Raw genomic sequence first — 24,274 nt, forward strand, 5'->3', positions numbered from 1 at the left:
ACTAGTAGATTGTTCAGTATAGAATTCCATGAGCCCATTGTTATTTAGCCGAGTCATGATAAGCATTTTTATACCAAAAACACTACAAATCGGGTCTTTTTTCCCTCCTTTTTGGCCAAGTCAGTTTATGAACATACTTTCATCTAGTACATACTTATTACACAGAAAATGCAGCTATGCTTAAAAGACTGTTAGCTGTTAAGCCAAAACTAAAGGTTAGTCTTCTCTTTGGTTTTTCTTCATTTATAAAAAAGAATAATGTGCTAAATTCAACCATTAGAATTATACAAGTCACCCTGAATAAGATATTATTTATCTATGCTTAGAGACTAAAATTGCCAAAAATAAGAATTGTTTGAAACTGGTTTGTATCTTCAACAGCTGGAGGATGGTAATTCTTCAGCCTCTGGATAAATGTAACTTAGGTGAAGAAGAGGTAAGCTATTTTTATTGAATAGAAAACTTATACCATATACATATTGTGATATTTAAGAAACCACAAAGAAATATAAACCCTTTAGCTTTTTTTTCATTTATGAAAAGGAAGTTTCAAAATGGGTAATTTTATTTTAAAAATGTTTCTCAGCTGGGCACCAGTGGCACACACTTGTAATCCTAGCTACATAGGGGGCTGAGACTGAGGACTGAGGTTCAAAGCCAGTCTGGGCAGAAAAATCCCCATGAGACTCTTATCTCCAATTAACCACTCAAAAACTGGAAGCAGTGCCGTGGCTCAAAATGGTAGAGTGCTAGTCTTGAGCACAAAGAGGCTCAAGGACAGCTCCCAGGTCCTGAGTTTAAGTCCCACAACCAAAAAAAAAAAAAAAAAGTTTCTGATATGGAAAAGGGTGACATTGATCAAGATGCTCATAAATTAATATATTGAATTGAAACTCCTTTGTACAACCACTTAAATTCCAACAATTTTAAAACTAAAAAATATTTTTAAAAAGTTTCTATAAAAATGTAGCTACAAATACAGTAGTGTATAATCAAGCCTGTCTCTAAAAGAAAACAAAACTCTAGAAAATGGGGTACATGTCACATTAACCCTCAGTCCAGCATTCCTATAATATTAAGCAAACATTAATGTTTCTGCAGTGAAATATGTATAGTAAATGGAATAAACACTAACAATATCCATACCATTTCAGATCAAGTTAAGAATTTTATATTAAAAAAAACAAAACCTTGAGCCACATGTGGTGGCTCATACCATAATCCTAGCTACTCAGGAGGCTGAGAGCTGAGGATTGTGGTTTAAGGCCAGCCAGGACAGTAAAGACCATGAGAGTCTATCTCCAATAAACCACCAGAAAACCAGAAGTGGCACTGTGGCTCAAGTGGTAGAGTGCTCACCTTGAGCTGAAGAGCTCAGGGACAAGCACCCAGGCCCAGAGTTCAAGCCCCACGACCACCACCACCACCACCACCACCATCAACAGTAAAATGTAACAGGAAAAAAATGTGTTAGAAAATCTGTGAGGAAAATCAAAATAGCCATATTATTGTCTCTAGAATTAGATAAACCCAAATACCCAAACACCATAGCCCAGTCATTTGGGTTAGTATTCCACATAAAGAAACTAAATTCTGATTTATCTCGATTTTTACTTTCTGTTGATATTAACATGTTCTTAACAATAATATGTGTGCCACAATGGACAATCAAATAAAAACTGTGGGATGAATAAAGCATTAAGACTATTTTGTGTACAGTGTGGCAAAATAGAAAGCACTATGAACTTGTTTGTGATCTAGCTTTTGAACATAAGCTGACAATAAAAGTCAAAAAAATTGGACTGATACCTTTCAGGAACTTGAGGGTATCTGATAAAGTTTGCATTTATTTTAGTGTTTGCTTACTCTAGTTCTTTAGGTGAGGAACTGTCTGAAACTTATTTCAAGACTTCTCACAGAAGCGAAAGGTTTTTTCTTTGCTTTTACTAATTCCAGACAGAAGATCTTTCTGATGAAGTCTTCTCTCTAAGACACAAAAAATATGAAGAGAGAGAGCAAGCCAGGTGGTCACTGTGGGAACAAAGCAAGTGGCATAGAAGAAATAGCAGGCAAGTACTTTAAATCCCAAAGCTACAGAATCCACATGGAATGAACAGAAATTCTGCGTGAATTTTGGGTAAAACCAATAGAAGGAAAAATACAAGGCTGTGACATCAACTATTATGTACTAATATGTATAGTGCCTTCCCCTCCAGTTACATGTTATACACACACTGAGCTTTTAAAGCCAAAATACATTTGGCTAATTACATAATAATGAAATAATTTCCTGTATTTCATTCTATTCTATTTCTCAAGTATGCTACCAGGCTCAGGAATAGACTTAACTAGCAAACAGTATGAAAATTTTCTCTCTCGATAAAATGTCATCTTAGCCAAGTGTGGTGTACATGTGTATCTATGATCTTAGCACTTGGAAAGCTTAAGCAGGACGAGCCAGCTTAAGCTAGTTAGACCCTATCTCAAACATACACATACCACTAAAAGCAAGCCATTGCAATCTATTTTAACAGTGGACAGAACACTGGAGAATAGAATATAGGTAATCTATTTTCACATAGCTACTTCAAAAATATTTAAATAAAATTCCCCAATTTGTCTAAGTCAAATCATCTAAGGTACTTTTTTGGGGGTGGGTAGGAGGGCATCGGTCATAGGGTTTGAACTCAGGGGGTGGGCCCTGTTCCTGAGCTTTTTTGCTGAAGGCTAGTGCTCTACCACTTTGAGCCATGCCACCACTTCTGGTTTTCAGGTATTAATTGGAGATAAGAGTCTCACAGCTTTTCCTATCTAGGCTGATCCATAGATCTTAGCCTCTAGAGTAGCTAGGTTTACAGGTGTAAGCCACTAATGCCTGGCTTAATCTTTAAAACAAGGTAGAACCAGGTACACTGGTACATGTGTGTAATCCACAACTGGAGAGGCTGAGGAAAGAGAACTGGCAGTTAAAAGTCAGCCTGAGTTACAAAGCTGAAAATTTGTCTCAAAACAAAAACACAAATAGCTCTTGGAGGAGGAAAAAAGAAGATATAACTAATAATTCTATATTTGAAAGCATGTGGTTATATTATACAAATATTTCATTTTTAGTATGGCCAAAATTCAAAAAGCAACATCATCCGAAGTCTGGCAGTCACTCCAGTTAAGAGGCCATCTCATTTAAGTAGTGTTAAACATCTCTGTCTAGTTAGATCTGAACATCAAGATTTGCTGTAGATCCTTGATCTGAGTTCTTCTAACACAAATGAGATTCTGGAATTCTCATCTTTCTCTACATTCCAGAAAGAAAACTTTCCAGAAATAAAGGAAAACGTGAATTGAGGCATTCATGGATAACATTACAATAATCACAGAATACTCTAAAACAGTAGAAATCAACAAATTGCCCTTTCTTGTTCTCCAAGTAAAATAAATCAAGTAACAAAGTAAAAACCTCTGTTAAAACTGACAGGATCTTTAATGAAGTACTACATATAAACATTTGCTATGAAAATAATACCAGGAAGAGGATCTTATGAATTTATATTATCTGGGTAGAGTTGCTTAAAGAAAAGCTATTAACTGCATTTAGTGATAACCTTAGGCTAATAAAATGGTAAGATGGAGATGGTAACAATTACTTTCTTCTAGAGCATTCAGTAAAAATGTTGAAGGGCCAGACCTGCTTTTGAAAGAATACCTTCATGACCTCAGTAGTGGTCAGCAATGTGCTGCTGAAAGCCCTCCACAACCTCTCTCAGAGAACCTCGATCTGTGTGCACAAGACTCACCTTCTTTAAAGCAAAATCAGGAATTTAAGGTAAGTATAATATTTACTGTACACTTCCTTTTCTTTGCTTTTTTTTCTTTTGTTAACCTTTTGTAAATTGCTTTCTGCAATGTTTCATTATGTATCAGCCTCACATTCAGTGAAACACTTTCTAACAATACTGGGTAAGATTCAGATCTGGAATGCAGCATTCCAGTTTCATTACTAACAGTAATCATGTTTTTTTTGAATTGTGGGGTTTTGTTTTATGTTTACTGGCATAACATGTCACTATCAACTTGTACCTACTTACCACTATCAAGGTTTCATTATGAAACAAATCTAATTCATGGACAATAGCACCTGATACATAGTAAATGTTAGGGCTACTTTTCTCCTTTTAAAGGTTTTTACTTGTCTCTCTATAGATCCATTGTCTACTTTAAGAGAGTATCTTCTAAATACTGCATCCATAAAGTTCCAGTACCTTTATTCATATATAGGTTGTAAAAGAAGTTCCAGATCTAGAAAGGAGACTATAGAAATTAATAGTCAAGTTGAAAAAAAAATCAGAGAAGAAAAATTCAATAATGGTGATATAGAAATGAAGATTTCTCTCCTATGCTTTTTTTTTTTAATTGTGGTACTACAGGTTTGAACTCTGGGCCCTGCACTTGCTAGTCAGTTGTTCTACTGCTAGTCATACCTATAACCCAGAAATGAAAGTATTGAAGAAGTGCATCAAACTAACACTTTTAAAAGATTTGCCTAAAGTGCTCTGAGGCCAAAATGAAGGCCAGTGTCCTGTGACGTTTCCTCTTCTTTTCAGAAACAAAGAAATAATCCTCAGTTTCCCAATTTCAATTGATACTTAGGTACAGATGAAAATCTATATACTAAAGGAACAAAAGTAAATAATGACAAAATTTACATGGGCAGGTTATTTGATAAGTGAATGAACAAATTAGTTGAAACTTAACTGAAATTGTTTCCCCCTTCAGTCTCTGTGGTGGGAACGACGGGCTTTTCCACTGAAAGATGAGGACACAGCAGCCTTGCTTTGCCAGGATGAAAGCAAGGATGAGACTCAGAGGGCCAGCACAGCTTTTCATGGTGAAGTCTTCGGTACCACTGCACCAGAGAATGGCCTCCATACAAAAAAGCAGTTAGATGGAATAGAAGAGTATAAAACTTACGGTCTGGGACTCACTAATGTTAAAAAAAACAGGTGACAGGGAACACACTGGGAAAACTGTAGTTGAATGGAAGCGAGGAGGAAAAATAGCCCTGTTGTGGATCTTCCACTCCCTCTGGTCACAGTTCCAGATTACAAATGTACTGCATGTACTCTTCTTTCATGCTGTTTATAAGAGGCAAGAAAAGTGTTTTCTTCCTTCTTGAACCACAGAAGTAGCTAGCTTTTCAGCTCTAGACAAGTGCTAGCCATTTGTATTTCTTATATAAGGTGTCAAGTGCTGCAATTTGGTGCCAAGTCACATTATTAAGTTTTAAGACGATGCCTTCCCACCACCTGACACACTTGCTGTGCATCAAATGACAGCTATCTTCTCTTCTGTTCACATGGTAATTCACCAAAATTGCCTCAGAAATATATTAAATATACAAATATGTGTGTATAGAATATGTACACATATACACACGTATACACACATGCACACATAGTTTTAAAATTACATTAGAAACATCCCATTCCACTTAAAATGCATGTATGAACTATTCTATGCAATATATGCTGCAATAACTATAAAGCACAGGTTTCCACTGTTAATATATAAGTCTTGGCTATGAAGAGAGGGAGGGTATTTGTTCTTGTTTTTGTTGCTTAACCATAGAAGTTATTTATGGAAATTCTTACATAAGGTAACATGATACTCATTTATTTGAAATCACTGGTATCGCTTGGACTAACCACAGGTTACTTTCTATTTTACTCCTCCCAGAACTCAAGACAATCAAATTAAGAGTTACTGTGGATGCATTTTAGCTATGTCATCTTTGAAAATTCAATTTGAATTTTACATACTTAGTGAAGAAAAAAACACCAATTTAAACTGTGTAACGAACAGAAACGTTTTAGTGTTATAAAATTTTGTAAATGGTTATATTTCTAGCTAATATCTAGCTAGTATGGAAACCTTACTATATTTCTAGCTAATTTGGTCTTTCTTTGTAGTAGCTTACTCTACTCATATAAACATCTATTCTTACATCCTAGATTTGAGAATTGAACATTTTCAAAGGTCAAGACTTCAATATTAGATACTGAGGAGTGTGCATGGTGGAAAATTTCTTTTAAAGCTATTATATTATTTTTTCTTCTATGTGAAAGTTAAGGACAATTTGTATAAATCACTTTTTGTCATGTAAAAAGTAATTTAAGTTATAGTACCCATTACTGAAAACTCTAGCTATTTGGCCTAGAGTCTGTGGAGTCTGACATCCAAATATTTGTTCAGGATTGGAAATTATATTGGTCCCTGCAAAGGGGAAAACACTCAGATTCAACAGTTACAAACTTTTGCTTGTAGTTTTACTGTACATTTATTTTTAAAGAAAAAGAAAAGAAAAGCCAGACAAACTCAAGTTTTCCTGGCAAATAAATTCAAATCTTTGTCATGTCTGATATTATAATCTTCTATGTATGTTTTTTAATTAAAGTTATTTCTATATGCCTCGTGTTGTGTGATTTGATTAGATACTACCAATTCATGCACAAACCCTTTCTTAATACAAGCAAAAACAGATATTAAGGAAAATTTTTTACCTTGTAGAGTAAGAAGAAATCTAAGTTCTATTTCATTATAACTTTTAGCATTATTATTTTTTAACCTCAGTTCTCAAAATTCATAGTAGTTTGATGAAATGTAGTGATATTGACCCTGAAATTGATACAAGAAATTTAATGATATCAATCCCAACATTTATTGCAATATTTATTATACGGCAAGAGTATTCAGAAAATTGAAGTAGCTAATACGTAATAGTCTTTGCATAACTGGGAACAGTAATAAATAATTCATGAATTAACTATCTCTTGACATTCTTCGCCTACCTGGTCTTTCTTGGAATAAAATATGTATCCCTGGGGGTCAAGATCCAAGTTGCAGAATACTCTTGGCCATCTGCTTCCACTAAGGGTAATGTTAGACTGAAAATAAGACAATATTAAGTAAAAGAAGTTTCTTGCTTTCTAAGCTACCTGTTCAGGGTTTTTTTGTGTGTTTTGTTTTGTTTTTCAAATAGATACCTAAAATTGAATACCTTACTGTATGAAACCTTAGCTTTACTTTCTTTGTATTTTAAATGCAATAAAAATATGTCTTACTACTTATAGGAATAATTTAGAGGTTTACTAAGGTGCTTTATAGCACATAAAACATAAAATTACCTAATGCCAGCCACTTTCTACTCTCAATTCTGGGAACAGTATTGGAAACTTCCCACATACATGGCAACTTATGTGGGAATCCTCAGCACAAGTCTGTATATTACTGAAGTTCTAGTAACATATAAATGTTTAAGTGTAAAAATGGTGGGTGATTTGGTATGACCAAACAGCTACATATGGGCAGAGTCAATATAAATTCCATACAGAGGCTTTCTTTCCTTTCTATTTCCCATCTTTAAGAACGTGGTAAGAGAAAATCAGGGACAGGGAGGAATCACTATACTACCTGCTCTAACTAAGAAGACTCCTCACTTTGGTAACATTTGTGCATGTACTTTAGAACCTTAGGGCTTCTTACATTGGTTTCGCAGTTTTTAATGAATCAATTGTAAGACTAGAAGTGGAAAAATAAACATCTCAGTTGCAAGCCTATGCATGTCCTCCCATCCAAAGATGTATTTTAGTTCTCCTTAGCAAGAATATACACAAATCATAACAGAGATTAAACTAAAAAGAAGAAAAAAGAAAAAGGATTTAGACAAGGACTTCCTTTGCTTTTGGAAAATAGTTCAGAAATGACAGAATGAACACTTTCTAAAATTACAGAAATCTTTTGTAGTAGATACTATGCCTTCCTTAGGCATTAAGACACATTTCTACTCGAAATCCCAATTTGGCCATATTTTCACTCTTTACAAAAATCAATTCTTCCAAGAAAAACAGGATTATTTCATTATATTAATTTTAACATTTCATCCCTAAGAATGTATCTATACAGACCAATTTTTAACCAATTTCTAACCTCTTAATGTTCTGCACAATAGATCTGAGTCACTGGAATGAAGAACTGTTAGAAAAGCAGCACTCAAATGCAATGTGATTTGGTAGTCAATACTCCTGTTTTGCAGTCAAAGGGTTCCATGGGCAAACATTGGGTTCCTTGTGGTTTCATCGATCAAGAGAACGTTTCTGAGCAGCTTCTGAACAGACATTTCTTAACAAGTTGATCACAGATCTGGGGTCTTCACTCCTCATAATGGCACTGCCAGACACAATCATGTTAGCACCTGCCTGGAAGAAGTAAACACTCAAGTTATGCCTTAAAGAAGAAGAGCCCCAACACTATTATTGGACTATATAGGTTTACTGTTGCCTCTTCTAGAACTCTGTCCAAAAGCTACTTAAAGATGAGCCAGGTAGTTGCAGGAGACATAAAACTAAAAATTGTGGTTATAAAATTATTTTTAATGTGTCTAACAAGTCAATAAGCATTTAGAGTATTCTAAGATTTAAATATATATTCAGACAGACAGATACACACCCATACACACACCCACCAATGTCCTCAGAGATACTAAAGAAACAATTGCCTACTATCTAAATTATTTTAGATTTAAAGGACAATTATTATGAAAATGTGAAGTTACCCAGAATGTTAGGAACATTAAAGTATTCCTGATTTTGTGTCAGAATAGTTTTGAAGTTTGTCAAGATGCTATTTTAAAGACAGAAGCAAATAAATGAAAATAAATTAACAAACTCAAATAATATAACCTCCAAAAATTAACTGAGTGTCCCAGGATTTGACTTGAGGAGAAAACTCCTGTCTATTATGACTCACTGCTAGGAGGAGGAAAACTATAGCACAGGAACATTTTTTTGACAAGAACCAGTCACTCAATAAATGGTCATTCCTCATAGAAATCTTAAAATAAGCTTGACAGTTACCTCTTAACTCTTCATCTGAGCAGAAACAGCCAAGTGACAAAGAATATTTCAATTAAAGCAATCCTAAAAATGGTTCCAGGATAACAAGGCCACTCCTTTCCCATAAGTATTTATCACTGACAAGCTTTTTTGTTTTGTTTTTGTTTTGATGTTGTTGAAATAGGGTCTGGTTATGGAGTGAAGATTGGCCTCATACTTTTTTGTTGGTTGTGGGGATTGAACTCGGGGCTTCAACATTGTCTCTGAGCTTTTGTGCTCAAGACTAGTGCTCTACCACTTTGAGCCAAAGCCTGACTTTGTTTTCTGGTGGCTGGAGGTAAGAGTCTCAAGGACTTTCTGCCTGGGCTGGCTTTGAACTTTGATCCTCAGATCTCAGCCTCCTGCATAGCTAGGATTACCACCAGCAGCCTGCAGACCTCATACATCCTTGTCCCTACCTCCTGAGTGAATGCCAAAATGTAGAAATGCAGAAAAGTATGGCCATTACAGAATTTCTTCCCCCTCTTTTCAGAAGGCAATCTCACTCAAGTCCTGGGAACTTAATTTTCCAAAGGGGAGGCATTAAACATATTTTTTTGTATAAAGAACTTTTTTCTGTTGGGTGTGGTTTTGCATGCCTGTAATTCCAGCTACTCAAGAGGCAGAGATTGGTAGGAGCCGAGTTTGAAACCAGCAAAGACAAATTTTAATGAGGCCCATCTCAACAAATAAGCTGGTGTGGCTGGGAAGGTGGCTCAGTAGTAGAGCACTTGCCTTGCATGCCTGAGGCACTGGGTTCGATTCCTCAGCATGACATAAACAAAAAGAAAAAAAGCCGGAAGTGGTGCTGTGGCTCAAGTGGTAGAGTGCTAGCCTTGAGCTGAAGAGCTGAGGGACAGCGCCCAGGCCCTGAGTTCAGGCACCACGACCAGACACCCCCCCAAAAAACAAATACAAATACAAAAACAAAAAACAAATAAGTTGGTGTGGTGATGCATACCTGTGATCCAGCTGATGTGGGTAGGAGAATTGCAACCTGAGGCCAGCTCTAAGCTAAAATTCTTACCTATCTTAAACTAACTAAAACAAAAAGGTTTTGGCACATGGCTCAGCAAAAAAGCACCTGCCTAGCAACTGAGAGGACTGAGTTCAAATTCCTATACCACCAAAACAGTAACAACACATATTTATGATTTTCTTCAGTATTAACTGAGATACCAGGATTCATTATTTAACAACTTTTGTTCCTTTAGAAATTTACTCACAGCTCTTTATTTTCCTACCCCTACAGTAAAACAAAAATATTTTCAGATGAAAGTCAGTCAGCTTAGGAAATAATATGAGCAATTGTAATAGCTGAGTTGCTCTGCAGCCCTGTTTGTTTCCGGGATTTGCAAACGTATAGGAAAAGCCCTGCCTTTTGCCCGCCAAATTTGTGTGCCAATTCAAACCAAAATGATAGGTTAGTTTAAACAGCTACTATAAGGCAGACTGTAACTCCATTGGCCACCTGTGTGTCGTCAGGCTTGACTGCATGGATTTTGCCTTTTAAAAACCCTAGCTTGTGGGCAGTTCGGGGTCACAGTTTTAGCTCCCGAGTCTATGCTTGCTGCATCCCTGGCCAGTTAGCTATTCACTTCCCCAGTAAATTTATCTTTTTACATGAGGCTGTCTCTGAGTGGTGGACTCCTTTCCTCGTATCACAATCTCTTTGGCCCACAACCCAGTGTCTTCAGGTTGGGCTGTTGAGAAGCACTCACCTCTGCACATTTATGGACCGTGTCAGGACCCACTCCACCATCAACTTCTATATCCAAAGATGGGAACTGGGTCCTCAACCAGTGGACCTACGTACAACATGAAAAGACGGTGACTCTTTGAGAAGACGTGGGGAAACAACCAAACAAAACTGAATATCGCTCATAAAGGAACTCTATCTCTACAAAACATTATTGGGATTATTTCTTTTTAAAAAATGTCCACACAAAGGTTTTGGGACTCAAAGCCTCACACTTGCTAGGCAGGTGGCTCTGCCCTGCAAGCCACACTTTTAGCTTTTTGATTTTTTTGCTTTTGTTTTTCAGACAGAATCTGGGTTTTTGCCAAGGTTCAGCCCATAGAGGTAGACTTATCTATACCACAGCTACATGCCACCATGGTCTATTTTTTGTTGAGATGATGAGGGTTAGTTGCTCAAGTTAGGCTGGAACTATGAGCCAGGTACTCTTGCATGATTAAGATTTACAGATGTGTGCAACCATGCTCAGCCTCTACCATGCTTTTTAATGTACTGAAAGAGTTTTATTCTGTTTGGCAGAATATCAATTAACATTAATTAACAGTCCTTTTCAAAGATTTTACTTCATGGAAATAAGATAAAGAAAACATCTTAATATTCAATGAAAACTCCCAAGAGAACTAATAGTTCTTTTCAGTTCTGGTAAATTTCACAATAGAGACGTAGTATCAATTCTGATTTTAAAACCAAAACCTGTTACATTTCCTATCATGCTTTATTACAAAGATGAGTAGGCATCCCCATATCTTCACTTCTATAGTAGGACACATCTTAACTGGCAGCCTTTCAATCTACGCTTAATGAGTAAAATCCCACAGAGAAATACTTCTTTTACCTTTGGCATCATATCTTCCATGAATTTCTGCCCTCCAAACCCAGGTTCCACTGTCATAACCAAGGCCATATCTATTTGATTAGCCCATGGTGCCAAGTACTCAACTGTAGTTCCTGGTTTGATGGCAAGGCCAACCTGTAAGACACAAGCATGCTACAGCACATTAACAATTATTTCCTACTATATTGCTGTGGCCTCTCAGGCCCAGCAGAAATACTGACTTATATGTAAACTCTGGCTTCACAGCTGAAGAAGAATGTTTATGTCAGGTTTTCTTTCCCTATCATTTCTTGTTTGCCAACAAACATTCCAAACTCTGAAAGGGAATCATATATATTACTGTTCTCCTACCTTCATCCCATTCTCCCGGATGTCTTTAATCAAAGCCCCTGGGTTCTCAGTAGCTTCGAGGTGAAAGGTATATTGATTGGCTCCTGCTATGGCCATTGGCTTTACCCACTGCTCCGGCCTGGACACCATCATGTGCATGTCTAGAAAGAAAATACACAGCTCCTAATATTATTGGCAAGACAACATCTGGCTCACAAAAGCTGGCTCACTAGCTTTTAGTGTTGCCATTTCAATTATAAATTCTTCTGACATGACAAAAACTGTTTAAGTGGATAGATCTAAGCACAGGTGGACAGACCACGCCCTATCTTCAGAATTCCTTTATTCTCAAGACCGTTTGGTTAGAGTCATTCATGGAAAATAAAAACCAAAACATTTTCACAAAAAATTCCCACAGCTGCATATGATGAGAGATCAGGAAAGCTAAGTCCAGGCCCAGGAAATATCACTCTAAAAAGAAGTCCAATTACCCATGTAGCCTTTGTGATTCTTCCAAGCAAGCTTTACTGAGCACTTACTGTACATTAGCCATTCTAGGCCCAAGGAAAGGAAAGAGAAGAAAAGACTCAGCTGCTGTTTCTCCACTGTCTTGAAGATTATTCTTAGTAGGTGAGAAAAAAAGAATAAACATAGTAAGAAGTTAAGATATAAACTAGATTAGCAGTTGATAAGCCAGAGTGGCTGGGGCAGAGTTAATACTGGCAGGGGCAGATAAGGTTAGAGAACCACGCAGAAGGGAGACAGCAGAGTTTTACAGAAAGCTAGCTTTTACTCCAAGCGAAATGTGTGAAACACCAACTCAATCCTGGATTTTGAGTTAAGTTACAAGGTCTGACCAAGGTGGCTACTATAATAGCAAGCTAGATGAGAAGGATGAGAGCAATAATTAAAAATGTGAATCTACAGGCAATAGGAACTGCTGAAGCCTTAGAGGTAGAGGCAGGAGGAAAGGAATCAAGGTGAGGCCAAAGGTTTGGTCTTAAACAAGGAGAAGAACCGAAGTGGAAGAAAATCCAAGAGGGACAGAGTTAGAGGGAAAAGCAGAGCGATTAGAAGTCTGATATTTACATTAATCCTAACGCTTGGTTAATATACATACATAACAGCATTTCATGAAAAGACAGCTTAAGAAGCTAGACCAAGAAGTAACCCTGACAAGAACCTGTACCAGACAGATGGGAGTGAGCAGTATGTTTTATTAGAAGAAATATATTTCTGACCTGGCTAAACACTCCACAACTTAACCAAGATTATTAAACTCAGTAAAACTTTGTAAGAAAAGTTAGCAAGAGTTTGAAGTCAAGATTAAAGCAAATCTTTCTATACTGGTCAAAGTAATTCCATTAAAGCATATGTTAATAGGCAAAATATTATTTTTAAAAGATTACATTCCATTTGATGTTTCATTTCTCTTTGTATTAAAACAAGGAGAATTCAGTTCACTCGTTAAAAGGTCTAGTTAACTCACTCCTCAACTTACAGCCTATTATTATTCTCACCCACACCAATACAGAGTTAACTACTAGCTGCTCTCCAGAGAGTCCCTACAATTTCAAAGTCACATGTCAACAAATTAAGGTAAGATCAAGAGTTCTCAAACGGAAGCAGACTGTAGCTCAAAGTAGTAGAGTACTAGCTTGAAGTGAAAAAGCTCAGGGACAGTTCCCAGTCCCTGAGTTCAAGCCCCCAAGAACCAACAAAAAAAAAGAAAAAGAAAAAGAAAACCACTTCTCAAACATCTCATTACCAAGCCTTCTGACTTTTCCAAATTGTGAAGCCTCATCAAAGACTTTCATTGATATGGGTTAAATTTATAAATAATGCATTATAATTCAAACTAAGGCATTTCAAATTATAAATTATAAAATAAATTATTAAATCATAACTAAGATTATATGGTAGTTACCCCTCATCCATGATTTCCCTTCCCACACTCATATTTCTGAGGTTTTCTGCAGTCAACTATGGTTAGAAATTAAACCAAAAATTCCAGAAATAAACAATTCATGATTATCCCCAGCATCCTACTTAGTGAATCAGCCCCTTCTGCTGTATCCATAATGTATCTAGTACCTGCCCTACTTAATGGCCATCTGTGATGATCAGATAAACTACCACGGTATCACAGTGCTATGCTCAAGTAACCTTTATTTTATTTAACAATGGCTCCAAAGCACAAGGGTAGATATACTAGTAATTCAGATATGCTGAAGAGAATCCTGCAGTATGTCATTTAAATATCATCTCACATTATATGCGAAGGTCCATAAAGATAATTTAAAAGACTACAGTCACAGAACTTTTATTTTAATATGCTATTATAACTTTAATATTTTCGTTGCTAGTATCTGTGTCTTAAATTTTATCACAAGTATGTATATATATAAGAAGAAACAGTACAGAGAAGTGGTCATTGAGTTACAATGGCTCAATTTACAGTAAAGGAAATGTACTTAGAATTTTGGTCTTTTGCAGGTATTTGGTAGTGTTTCTTTGGTAAGATTTTCAATAAATTAGATGAGATAATCAACACTTTGTTATTATGTTAAGATGACTCTTCCCATCTATGGGCTACTGTAGGTGTTCTGAGCACGTTTAAGGTAAGGAGTATTAACTTAAGCTATTATTTTCAACCTGTAATCCATTTACTGGGACAGAACCCCATTAAAATGTGAGGAGTATCTATACTAAGAGGCTGTCAAACTTAGAACAGTAAGATGCAATCTAATGTTCTAATTTTCCCTTGTAAGTTCTGTTATTAGTGGCAACAAACTGATGGGATTTTCCTTGAAGTGACTTCATTGTTGGTTTTAAAGAAAAAAATGACAATGAAACAGCCAAGTCTCCGAATCAGTTCATCTAGTAGTTGTTTCTCCATGGTTTATTAAAAACAACAACAAAAGGGCTACTTCTGATCATAACACAAACTATATATGGTACTTTAGAAGCACTTCCTATTACCACATAAATATTAAGAAACAGTACCACATGCACAAAGACCAGTACTTAGTAGAAACAATAATCTCTATGGCTTCACCAAAGATAATTTGCAAACACATTATAATCTGGCATGTAATAGCTATGATTATACCTCGGTGTCACTGGACTGCTCTGAGGTGACTAACTTACTACTGCTTTTGTACCATTAGTACAAAAACCACAACCACTGTCTTAGTATTATGAAAATGTCTTAAAAGATGACGTAGATAGGTCTTAGGAATTTCCATGGGTCCCAATAGTATACTTGAATAACACTGATTTAGATAATAACAAGAACAAACTTTTTTCCTTCTTTCCATTTTTTCCCCTCAATACGGGGGACTGAACCCAGAGTCTAAGACACTTTTTTTAATCCTTTATTAGATGTTAGATTTATTACTTATTAATGTTATTTCTACTCATTACTAAGACTGACCAGTTGACAACTTTAGAAATTACACATACTACTCGATCTAGTTCCTAAAGTATATCTAGGCAATTGTCCAATAACCTGGAGCAAAGAATTAAAATGCAAAAAAATGTGTCTTAATATAAGAACAACTGTCTGTAATAACCCAAACATAAAAGTCCATGGAACATATATCTTTATTTTAGACCAAATTCTAAAGGGATTAATTAGCAAGTTGATTAGCAAATAAAGTAAAACCAGGAAGCAACTGTGGTGGTAGAAGGAAAATTAGAAAGAAGATATTGGCAGGAGACAGACAACATAGGTAAGTAATACCAGGAACCCAAGTAAAAGGGAGAGAGAAAAAATGACTCTGGCTACTACACACTGGGAGCAAACAGTGACAATCCATTTCATCATCTCTCACAACAGTATTGACAACAACTGTGATTCACAAGAAAAGCTTACAGAATCAGGAATACACTAATTAAAGAAGAAAAATATATTGGAAAATACATTTTTCAAATATTAGCCAAATTTTGTTTTAGAAAACCAGAGGATTATATAGTTCACTGACAATGGAAATTTCAAGAAGATGAATATGTTGGTGGAATGTTCTTTGCTCTGCCCCAGGAATGACAAAATAATGCACATTTTCTTGGGCTCAAAATGTGCACACTCCAGCAGCTCCATCCAGCATAACTTCCTGCAATAATGGATATGATCCATAGCTGTACTGGTCAAGACAGTAATCACTAGCCACCTGTTGCTGAAAACTTGCATGTGGTCAATGTGATTTAAAAAAACCTTCAGCTCATAAGCATATTTAATTTTAACTTAAATAGCTACATACGGTTTGTAGATACTATACTGGACAGAATATAGAGAATATTTCTACAATATGGTGACAAGTTAAAATTTTTATTTCTATGTTACATAAAAACAGCACTTATAAAAAGCTATAATTTCTCATGTACTAGATATCTGGCAAGTAAAGAATTGATGGCTGAGCCTAAGATGATGGCTGTAAAAAACATATGGACTAAATCTGTGTTATAGCTGCAATAAGTTCCAGGTTACTGTGTGATCTCAAAAACCTTAATTTAAGCCAGATGCAGTAGCATGGAATCTCAGCTATTCAAGAAGTGGAGACTAGGAGAATTGTGATTCAGGGTAACCATAGTCAAAGAATGAGAGCCTATCTCAACAACCTAGCATGTGGTGATTAGAGTTGTCATCGCTGTATTTGGATCAAGGATCCCAAAACACAAAGATCAAGGTGCTTTTTGTACCTAAAAACAGGGCAATACAACAAAGCAAACAAATAATTGTTTAGACTCTATCTACATAATATCTATATCAAAAAAGTATGGGAGCATGGTTCATGTAGTAGAACATTTGCCTATCAAATGTTAGGCCCTAGTTCACACTCCAATATTACCCAAAACAGAAATATTTTATGACCTCCAAATCGAGCATGTATCAGCATAATCTGTAGAAAGCTCCAACCTGCAAGAAATAAATGGCATCTAGACTAACCAGGCAACTGATTTCAAAACAGAATTAATAAGGACAGAGTGCTACAATCAAGTGTGAAAGCTTTAGGAATACCACAGTAAATAGATAATTGAATAACCTTAGACTAAAGGAAAGTCTAAGAAAATCAAGGTAATCAATCACTGGGTAAAGGCTAATTTAGAGTAAGTGTTCAAACTCTCTGAGAGGAAATGTCAAATGACCTCAGACCCAAAAATCACTCATTAGCCAGAAGAACAGCTTTCTAGGCAAAGATATTAGCACAAATACCAAGGTCCTGATGTAGGAGAGATTGGCTAGTTACTAAAATCTGGTCACTGAAGACCCAGCACAAGGAACAATCTTGGAGGGAAAATAGCAAAGGTGTAAGATGAACTTGGTTTAAGAAGTAAACCATCCGTGTTTCCTTTATTTGAACAACATATCCAGCTTCAAATGGTATAACAACCACTTACCAAAGAAAGGGTCCTGGCCTAGCTGCTTTCGGAGGCTTTCTACCACAGGGTGACCAAAGGTGATGTTGGGAACAAAATGCCTACAAGACAAACAAAATCTTACTCTGAAATGTTTTCAGCTTAGTTTCTGTATTTCTCTCAATGTCAGTTCTGATAAAGGTAGAGGAGACTAGCTGCGATCCCAATGTTTATTCAACTGAACACTTAACATCATAAATACTTGAAAAATTAAAACCAAATATAACTGGAAATTTCAGCTTTACAAAACAGCTTTATAATGTAAATGTACTGAACAAATGCATAATATCACATCTTCATAATAGTCTGTAATTCATCAAGTTATGAATTATAGGCAATCAATGGAAAGATGACAACCCCCCAAATTTATGACTTGCCCAAGTCACACACTAGTTAGTAAAATTTAGGACATTAACATAGATATCCCCAATCCTTGCCTCTCCCAGGGACTTGTGGCTACTCCTAATCCATTTCATTTGCAGGTGTGAAGTGACAACTGAATTATTTTTTAGGATAACCAGTAATGAATGTGCTTAATAATAACCACTGCTTTCTGAAAGCTTATTACATGCCAGGTAATGAACCATACCTACTTGTAGAATGTAAGATCACTGACATCCTTGAGTCATCCACTTAGTAGTCTGTGGTGATAGGATTCATATTATGTCTGCTGCACTGGAGCCAAACTATTTAACCTTGAACCTACCCCAGTTAATCTTTCTGTTGTAGCACTAGTTCACTTAAATATGTAAGAAAAACTTCTTATATGTGAGTGGCATAATGTGTACATCAGGTACTATGTTTATAAAGAAATATACTACTACCGGCCCCACTTATCCTAAAGGAGTTCACAATCTCATTTATCAAAATGATAGAGATGGCAAATGACACCACAATTCCCAACCTCACTGCTATACTACTTGTCAGTGGGAAGCTCACACAAGGAAATTTCCCAGCCCCCTTTACATTCAACGCAGCCAACATCATTACTTTTCATTATGGATCCTGTTGAGTGATATGTGTCATACAGAGTCCAGAAGGTAAAGTGTGTTGACTGAATATTCCCAATCTAACATCCAAAATGGAAATTATTTGAGCATCAATATGAGCCATGTAGTCTACTTGTCACATGACAGGCTGCAGTGAAAATGCAGGAGCACTAACAATACTGTATAACTACCTTTGGGAGAGGTGTAAGGCATACGTGAAGCATGAACAACCCTTACATTGAGACATAGGTTTTATCCCCCAACGTCTCCTTCTCTATCTGTAAGCATAACCAAATTTGAAAATATGCAAAGTTTGTAACACTTTTGTTCCCAAGCATTTTGGAGGAGAGATGCTCAACCTATACTCCTTTCCTGTTCTCACTTTACCTACAGCCAGTAAATCCTCTCAGGAATGAGTGTCAACAGGAAAAGAAAAGAGCTCTGAGCTACTGCATGGAAGGAGAGTTTTCTGGAACTGTTAAAATAACTAAGAAATAAACTACAATGTTATGTTGTTTGAATCTGGGCTTTGAAAAAAGGTATAAACAATAACAAGAAGACAATATGAGAGATAAAACAGGATTATAGATAAAACAGATACAAATAAGCAAATATTCTGTAAGTTAACCTTCCATAATGTTAAAAGGAAGATCACCAGACTAAGACAACAGACTTTGTGGGAAAAGAAATGAAGCAAAGATTAAAAAAATGAAGTGAAGGCAGAAACAAGCAAGTTTAGTTCAAAGAAGAAGGAATGGTATTGATCAGTGTGGCTATAGGAAAAATTCTTTAAAGTAGACTATATCAAATTGAGCATCAAATTCCAAACAAAGTTGTTTCCATTGTAAACATGAAGACTTTAGAGTAAGATATAAATAATAATATACAAATAATAAAGCAGGAAGTTAGACTGAACAATAATCACATGAAGAAAGGTAAGAGCTAATGCTAAGTGGCCAGGAACAGAAAGAATAGCAAGACAATAAAACTGATAAGATATACCAACTGATTATTGATATGATGGTTAGTGAAAGAGAGAGAATACTTAAGTTGATAGGCTGAATGTTCATAAAAACTAAAATGCATATATAGTTCAGATACAAGTTCTAAGCAGTTCCTATACCTTAAAATTTTAAAATTTCACAGCAATCTTACAACATTGGTACCATATCTGTATTTTACACATGAGTAAAAGGATGGATGTCACACAACCACTGAGTATTGGACATGCAAGTAAACACAGGCAATGTGGGGCTTAATTACTATGTTTATTTGCCCCACTACAATTATGTCAATAGTCCAGGGAAGATGACAGGAGCTCAGAATTAAGGATACAGCTGAGATGGATGAAGTATATCCATGTGGACCTTCTCATTAACATGCTAGCTGGTCTTTGGAGGCTAGATATCCAATAGTTGGAAAGTTATTCTACCATCTACTTAAGAGCAATTACTCTCAGAATTATTGACAAGATACTTGTGTTATTTAAACTAGAAATAAGGGTCAAGTAAGCAGGCAGTGCCACCAACTGAATATTGTACAATTATAAAATCAATAGGTTTTGATATATTATGCTGTTACATTTTTCTTGGGAATGCTAAGGATTGAACTCAGGGCCTTGGACATCCAATCTATCATCGGAGCCACATCTTCAGCCCTCATATGCTGTTCTTCTCATTTGCACTGTGGCTTTGGAGGTGATTTTGTTGTCAACTTTATGTTTCATTTATTATGAAAGAAACATTTAAAATGACATGTTCAATTGAAATGCCTTTGTACAACTTCTTAAAGACAATAAAGTAATAGAACAGGAATAACAACGTTCTAAAGAACTGTGAGAATCAAAAAATTAATATTTATTTTATTGAGAAAAACAGGCACAACTTACACAGCTACTGACCCAAAATTATGTGAACAGTTTGTCCGATGGATGATCAATTTGATGTACTGGGTTTATTAAGGAGACTAGAAGAACAAATGTACTTATATTCTTAGAGAAAACTCAAAACTTATTGTAGCTAATCACACACACACACACACACACACACACACACACGAGGATCACACACACACACACACACACACACACACACACACACACACACACACACACACACACACACACACGAGGATACAAACCTAGGCATCAAGTCAGGGTGTCCTGAATTTGCCAGACAACGGTCATTACAGGAACATTTGCTATAAGTGGACTTACAGCCTTTACTTCAAGACTAATGACTCCAAATAGGACTGAGCTTCTAAAATTTTAACCAATGTTTCAGGTAGTTCTATCAGGCCAACCTGGAAAATGCTAACTTATTTCCCTCTAATAGAGATTTCATCATCTTACTCTGTATTGTTTCCCTAGCGATGTTTTTTGGGTTATAGTATGAACAAAATAAAGTGCAATAAAGAAGTATTTCTTTTTCTCAACTTGCTGGAATTAAACTATAACTGCTTGTAATTCAGGAACAAAATTGTTTTATGATGTTCCACCATAAAGCCTAAATTGTACTTAAATATGGTTGTATAAAGTGAAGTAATACTTAAATAAATTTAAATAAATTAAATAAAAAATTAAATCTCCTTCGGACAAGTAGAACCAACAAGGCAAAAATGGAAAGAGGATTAAGGCTGGTATAAAATGTACCAACTATAACCAGAAAACATTCTTTCTGTGACTCACAAATCACCAACTCACTTGCCAATGGGCATTGGCAGGCAGATTGGAGGGGTAGGGGTGATGAATACCCAGCTGGCTAAAGGTGCCTGCCCCACTCAGCTTCAGCTACCATGGCCTTGCCAGAGTGTGGGCTGGTGCTGGAAAATCTCTAAATCCTTTTCAACAGAAATTCTGTATCAATGTTAAAACTTTCAAATTTAAAATACGGTAATTAATTTAGGAAGAACTTGTGCTTGGTTCCTATGCCTAGGAACTCATTCCATTCACTGTGCTGTCATAATGTATTTATTTTGTTTATCAGACTGTTATCCCGGCCCCACCCCACCTCTGGAAAGTCAATTTGTCTTTTATCCACTTATTCCATTATTCCATACCAGAGTTGCCATCCACAGTTCCCCTAACTAGTTTCTGACTTGCTAGATAAATTCAATTTTAACTAGGAGAAAAACCGGGTATTTCTAAATGGGGAAGGAAGAGACTTGAAAACAAAAAGCACATCCAAAGGGTAATGTTAGAAGATTCACAATAAGAACCAAACGAAAGAAACACAGGGGAAGTATCCGGAGACAGGTACACTGTGGCCAGAGAACTTTGAAAAAGGAGTCCACAGCCCACTCTCTTACCCCTGACCTAGGAAACATTGCAGCACATTATTTAGAAATAGTGGTACCAGCTCAGCTAGGTTCTGTCTATCCTGGCAGGATATGGGGCAAGGGGATAAACTCCCTTAAGCTGGTTCCCTCATTGCAAATGAAAAAAATAGCTCTTACTTCAAACACTGTGTGAAGGTTAAAAAAGTATAAAAACTGTGTAAGCAGAAACCACTGTTTCCTAGCAAATGAAGATCAATGAAAAAAAAAATCTTTATCACTTAATACGTTAACGATCTGCCATAGGCAGGGAAGGAGCAAAAGCATTTGCTTCAAGATTCCTATTATGACTTAATCGTTCATTCATTTAACCAATCATAAATAAGCCTGTTAAGGTACTTTACTGCAAGATAGATCCTGTTTCCAGAAAGTATTACAGTATGGGAGGGGAAACATAAATTCAGAAAAATAAGTGCAAAAATCTTAGTTGCTCTTCAAGGACAGAGAGTGTCTTGAATCATTGTATATATGAGCCCAGGACATAAGAACACCATTTAGTCATTGAGCAAATACAAGCTGTGACATTCCTTCTAACTCTGGCTTCACCATTCTTGTGTCTGAGAATGACTGTGAACTGGATTCCTCATTGTCAAAAATGCTGATGGTAACAGTTCCAGTTTCATAGACACAGAAATTAATTCACAAAAAAACACCATAATAAAACAGTCAAGAGTTCCTGTTACCACTGTTGTCATTAATACTCTTGATCAGCAAACACAGACCAACTATTTTTCTTAGCCATTCACTTACCCATACATGACTCATTTAAAGACAGATGGCTTCAGTATCAAACACACATGTATCCTCATTGCCTCTCTCATTCTTTAAAAAGTTTTTGGTATCAGTATTGGAGATGGAACTCGGCCTTGCAGGCTCACTTGACTTCTTCACTCCAGGCTGTCCACTCTACCACCTGAGCCCCACCTTTATTTCCAGCTTTTCTGCTGTTTAATTGGAGGTAAGAGTCTCACAGATTTTTCTGCTTGGGCAGCTCTGAACTTCAATCCTATCTCAATCTTCTGACTAGTTAGGATTATAGGTGTGTGCCACCAGCAGCACCTAGCTGCTTGTTTCATTCTCAGACTAAGTGTTTTCTCAGTCACAAAATGTACTGCCATCTCTAAGGTATATACTCCTATTAAAGTTTAGAACTTTCAAGAAAGCGTTCAAGTAGGTCTCTAGGATTATATATGATAGCAAACAAACTAAATATCAAGCTTTTAAAAGATAGCATTTACTATCTTTCTTACACATTTCGTCTATGAGTCTTGGTATCGGAGGGTCAGAACTTTGGGTAGATTCCTAAGAGTGGAATGCAAAAAGAGAAAAGTTTAACCAAATAGAACAAAGGAAGGCAAAATTCTTAAAGAAGTGACAAAAAAAATACAGGCTGTTTTTTTTTTTTTTTGTAAATTACACCAATTTGCAAATATGAATGAGGGCGATTTTTGCCTATTCGAAATAAATTCACATTTTCTACCTCGACCCAAAGTAATGGCTTTTATGTTTCCAGGCACAAGTAACAGTGGGGTTCAGAGATACTTGGCAAAGCCAAACCTAAGTTTGTAAATCTGTCACAATCTTTTGTAATCTTTTAAGAGTCTTAACTGGTTTCTCTAGGTGGGTTTCCAACTGAAGAAACTTGCACCCTGATTCCAAACAATATTATGTGCTATAACTACAGTGCTTAAAAATTACTTACAAAAAACTGACCTCCCTGAAGAGCAGGGTGCCTGAAGAGAAAATAGATAGGAAAATCAGAATCGGAGTAATGATCAAAAACAAAACAACAAAAAAAAAAAAATCACAGAAAATTCACTCTAAGCCAGGCCACTGTCAATTTTACTTGCACTCGCTCATTTCATCTTCCAAAGATGCCTAAGCAAGAGGCTGCATCTGCATTCCCATCTTTCAAGTAATGAAACCGAAGCTCAACGAGGTTGAGTGGCTTGTCCAAGACACTCTCCGGCCAGGGGCAGCACTAGGCTCTCTCACTCCAAGCTCTTCTATTCGTTACGCAAAGTCTGTTCTCCCCAGCTTTGCCACTAACTAGCTAGATGAGCTTGGGCAAGTCATGCCTATCTCCCTGGTCCTCAGCTTCTCTACAGGCACCTGCCAAGGGATGTCCCACTGAGGTTGAAGGTCGCTTCCGGGTCCTCGCACCACACGTTGGGGGGGGAGGGGAGGAGCTCCGGATGCTAAGTCAGGTCAGCTCCAGCCCGAGCCTTCCCGGCTCCCACTTCAGTTCCCTTCTCAAGATCGCGAGCAAAAACCAGAGGCGCCCCGAAGTACCGGGGCGGCTGTGCATCCAACAGGCGCTCAATAAAGGCGCGCCGTCCCGACGCCGCGCGGCCAGCCCGCCCCGAGCCCGGAGGAGTTACCCGTCCATTACATCCAGGTGCAGATAATCGGCCCCAGAGTCTAGCATCCGGAGGCACTCGGCCCCCAAATTGGCCAGGTCGCTGTTGAGAATGGACGGGCCGATCTTGCAACCCGACGCCATGGTGTTGGTTTCCTAGACCGAGTTACCTCACGCGTCCGCGGCAGGCAGAGGCGTAGCCACAGCTCCGATTGGGCGCGCAGCTCGGGCCCCGCCCCTCCTCCGGACACTCTTCCGGATTCTGACGGAAGTATCCTGCCCGGGAGGGAAGGAAGTCCCGCCTCTCCGGGGGCGGGGCCTGAGGAG

The 24,274-nt window shown here is 37.0% G+C and overlaps 2 protein-coding genes across 12 annotated transcripts in view; one reads left to right on the forward strand and one right to left on the reverse strand.

The window, feature by feature from the left end:
• The window catches only part of Kansl1l (KAT8 regulatory NSL complex subunit 1 like), a 103,799-nt gene extending 98,493 nt beyond the window's left edge, over positions 1–5,306 (forward strand). For all 5 annotated transcript variants that reach the window (XM_042679183.1, XM_042679187.1, XM_042679184.1 and 2 more), the window contains 4 exons: positions 382–436; positions 1,957–2,069; positions 3,652–3,820; positions 4,771–5,306. In XM_042679183.1, coding sequence (XP_042535117.1) covers positions 382–436; positions 1,957–2,069; positions 3,652–3,820; positions 4,771–5,001 — 568 coding nt within the window. In that variant the 3' untranslated portion in view covers positions 5,002–5,306. The remainder of the gene's footprint in view (positions 1–381; positions 437–1,956; positions 2,070–3,651; positions 3,821–4,770) is intronic.
• Positions 5,307–7,027: 1,721 nt separating this feature from the next.
• Rpe (ribulose-5-phosphate-3-epimerase) lies at positions 7,028–24,144 on the reverse strand. 7 transcript variants are annotated; one of them, XM_042679188.1, is made up of 7 exons: positions 23,981–24,140; positions 23,302–23,321; positions 17,249–17,328; positions 11,870–12,009; positions 11,519–11,653; positions 10,646–10,732; positions 7,028–8,249 (listed from the first exon to the last, which is right to left on the reverse strand). In XM_042679188.1, the coding sequence occupies exons 1-7, from the start codon at positions 24,089–24,091 to the stop codon at positions 8,127–8,129; spliced, it is 696 nt and encodes a 231-aa protein (XP_042535122.1). In that variant the 5' UTR covers positions 24,092–24,140; the 3' UTR covers positions 7,028–8,126. The 7 variants fall into 7 exon arrangements, with proteins under 7 accessions (XP_042535122.1, XP_042535129.1, XP_042535123.1 ...); XM_042679195.1 differs by having other exon boundaries at positions 23,291–23,321; positions 23,981–24,112; XM_042679190.1 differs by having other exon boundaries at positions 8,144–8,245; positions 23,981–24,144.
• Between the last annotated feature and the right edge of the window lie 130 nt (positions 24,145–24,274).

The sequence above is a fragment of the Dipodomys spectabilis genome, unplaced genomic scaffold (genome assembly GCF_019054845.1).
Source record: "Dipodomys spectabilis isolate Male_0828 unplaced genomic scaffold, ASM1905484v1 ptg000051l, whole genome shotgun sequence".
Lineage (NCBI taxonomy): Eukaryota > Metazoa > Chordata > Mammalia > Rodentia > Heteromyidae > Dipodomys > Dipodomys spectabilis.

Bases quoted from the DNA above. Each gene is read 5' to 3' on its own strand.
- Rpe (XM_042679188.1), bottom strand. From the start codon at position 24,091: ATGGCGTCGGGTTGCAAGATCGGCCCGTCCATTCTCAACAGCGACCTG. The intron at 23,322-23,980 runs GTAATGGACGGG...TTTTCTCTTCAG, and splicing joins CCGATTATCTGCACCTGGAT to GCACCCTGCTCTTCAGGGAG. The intron at 11,654-11,869 runs GTAGGAGAACAG...TGTGTCTTACAG, and splicing joins TCCGGGAGAATGGGATGAAG to GTTGGCCTTGCCATCAAACC.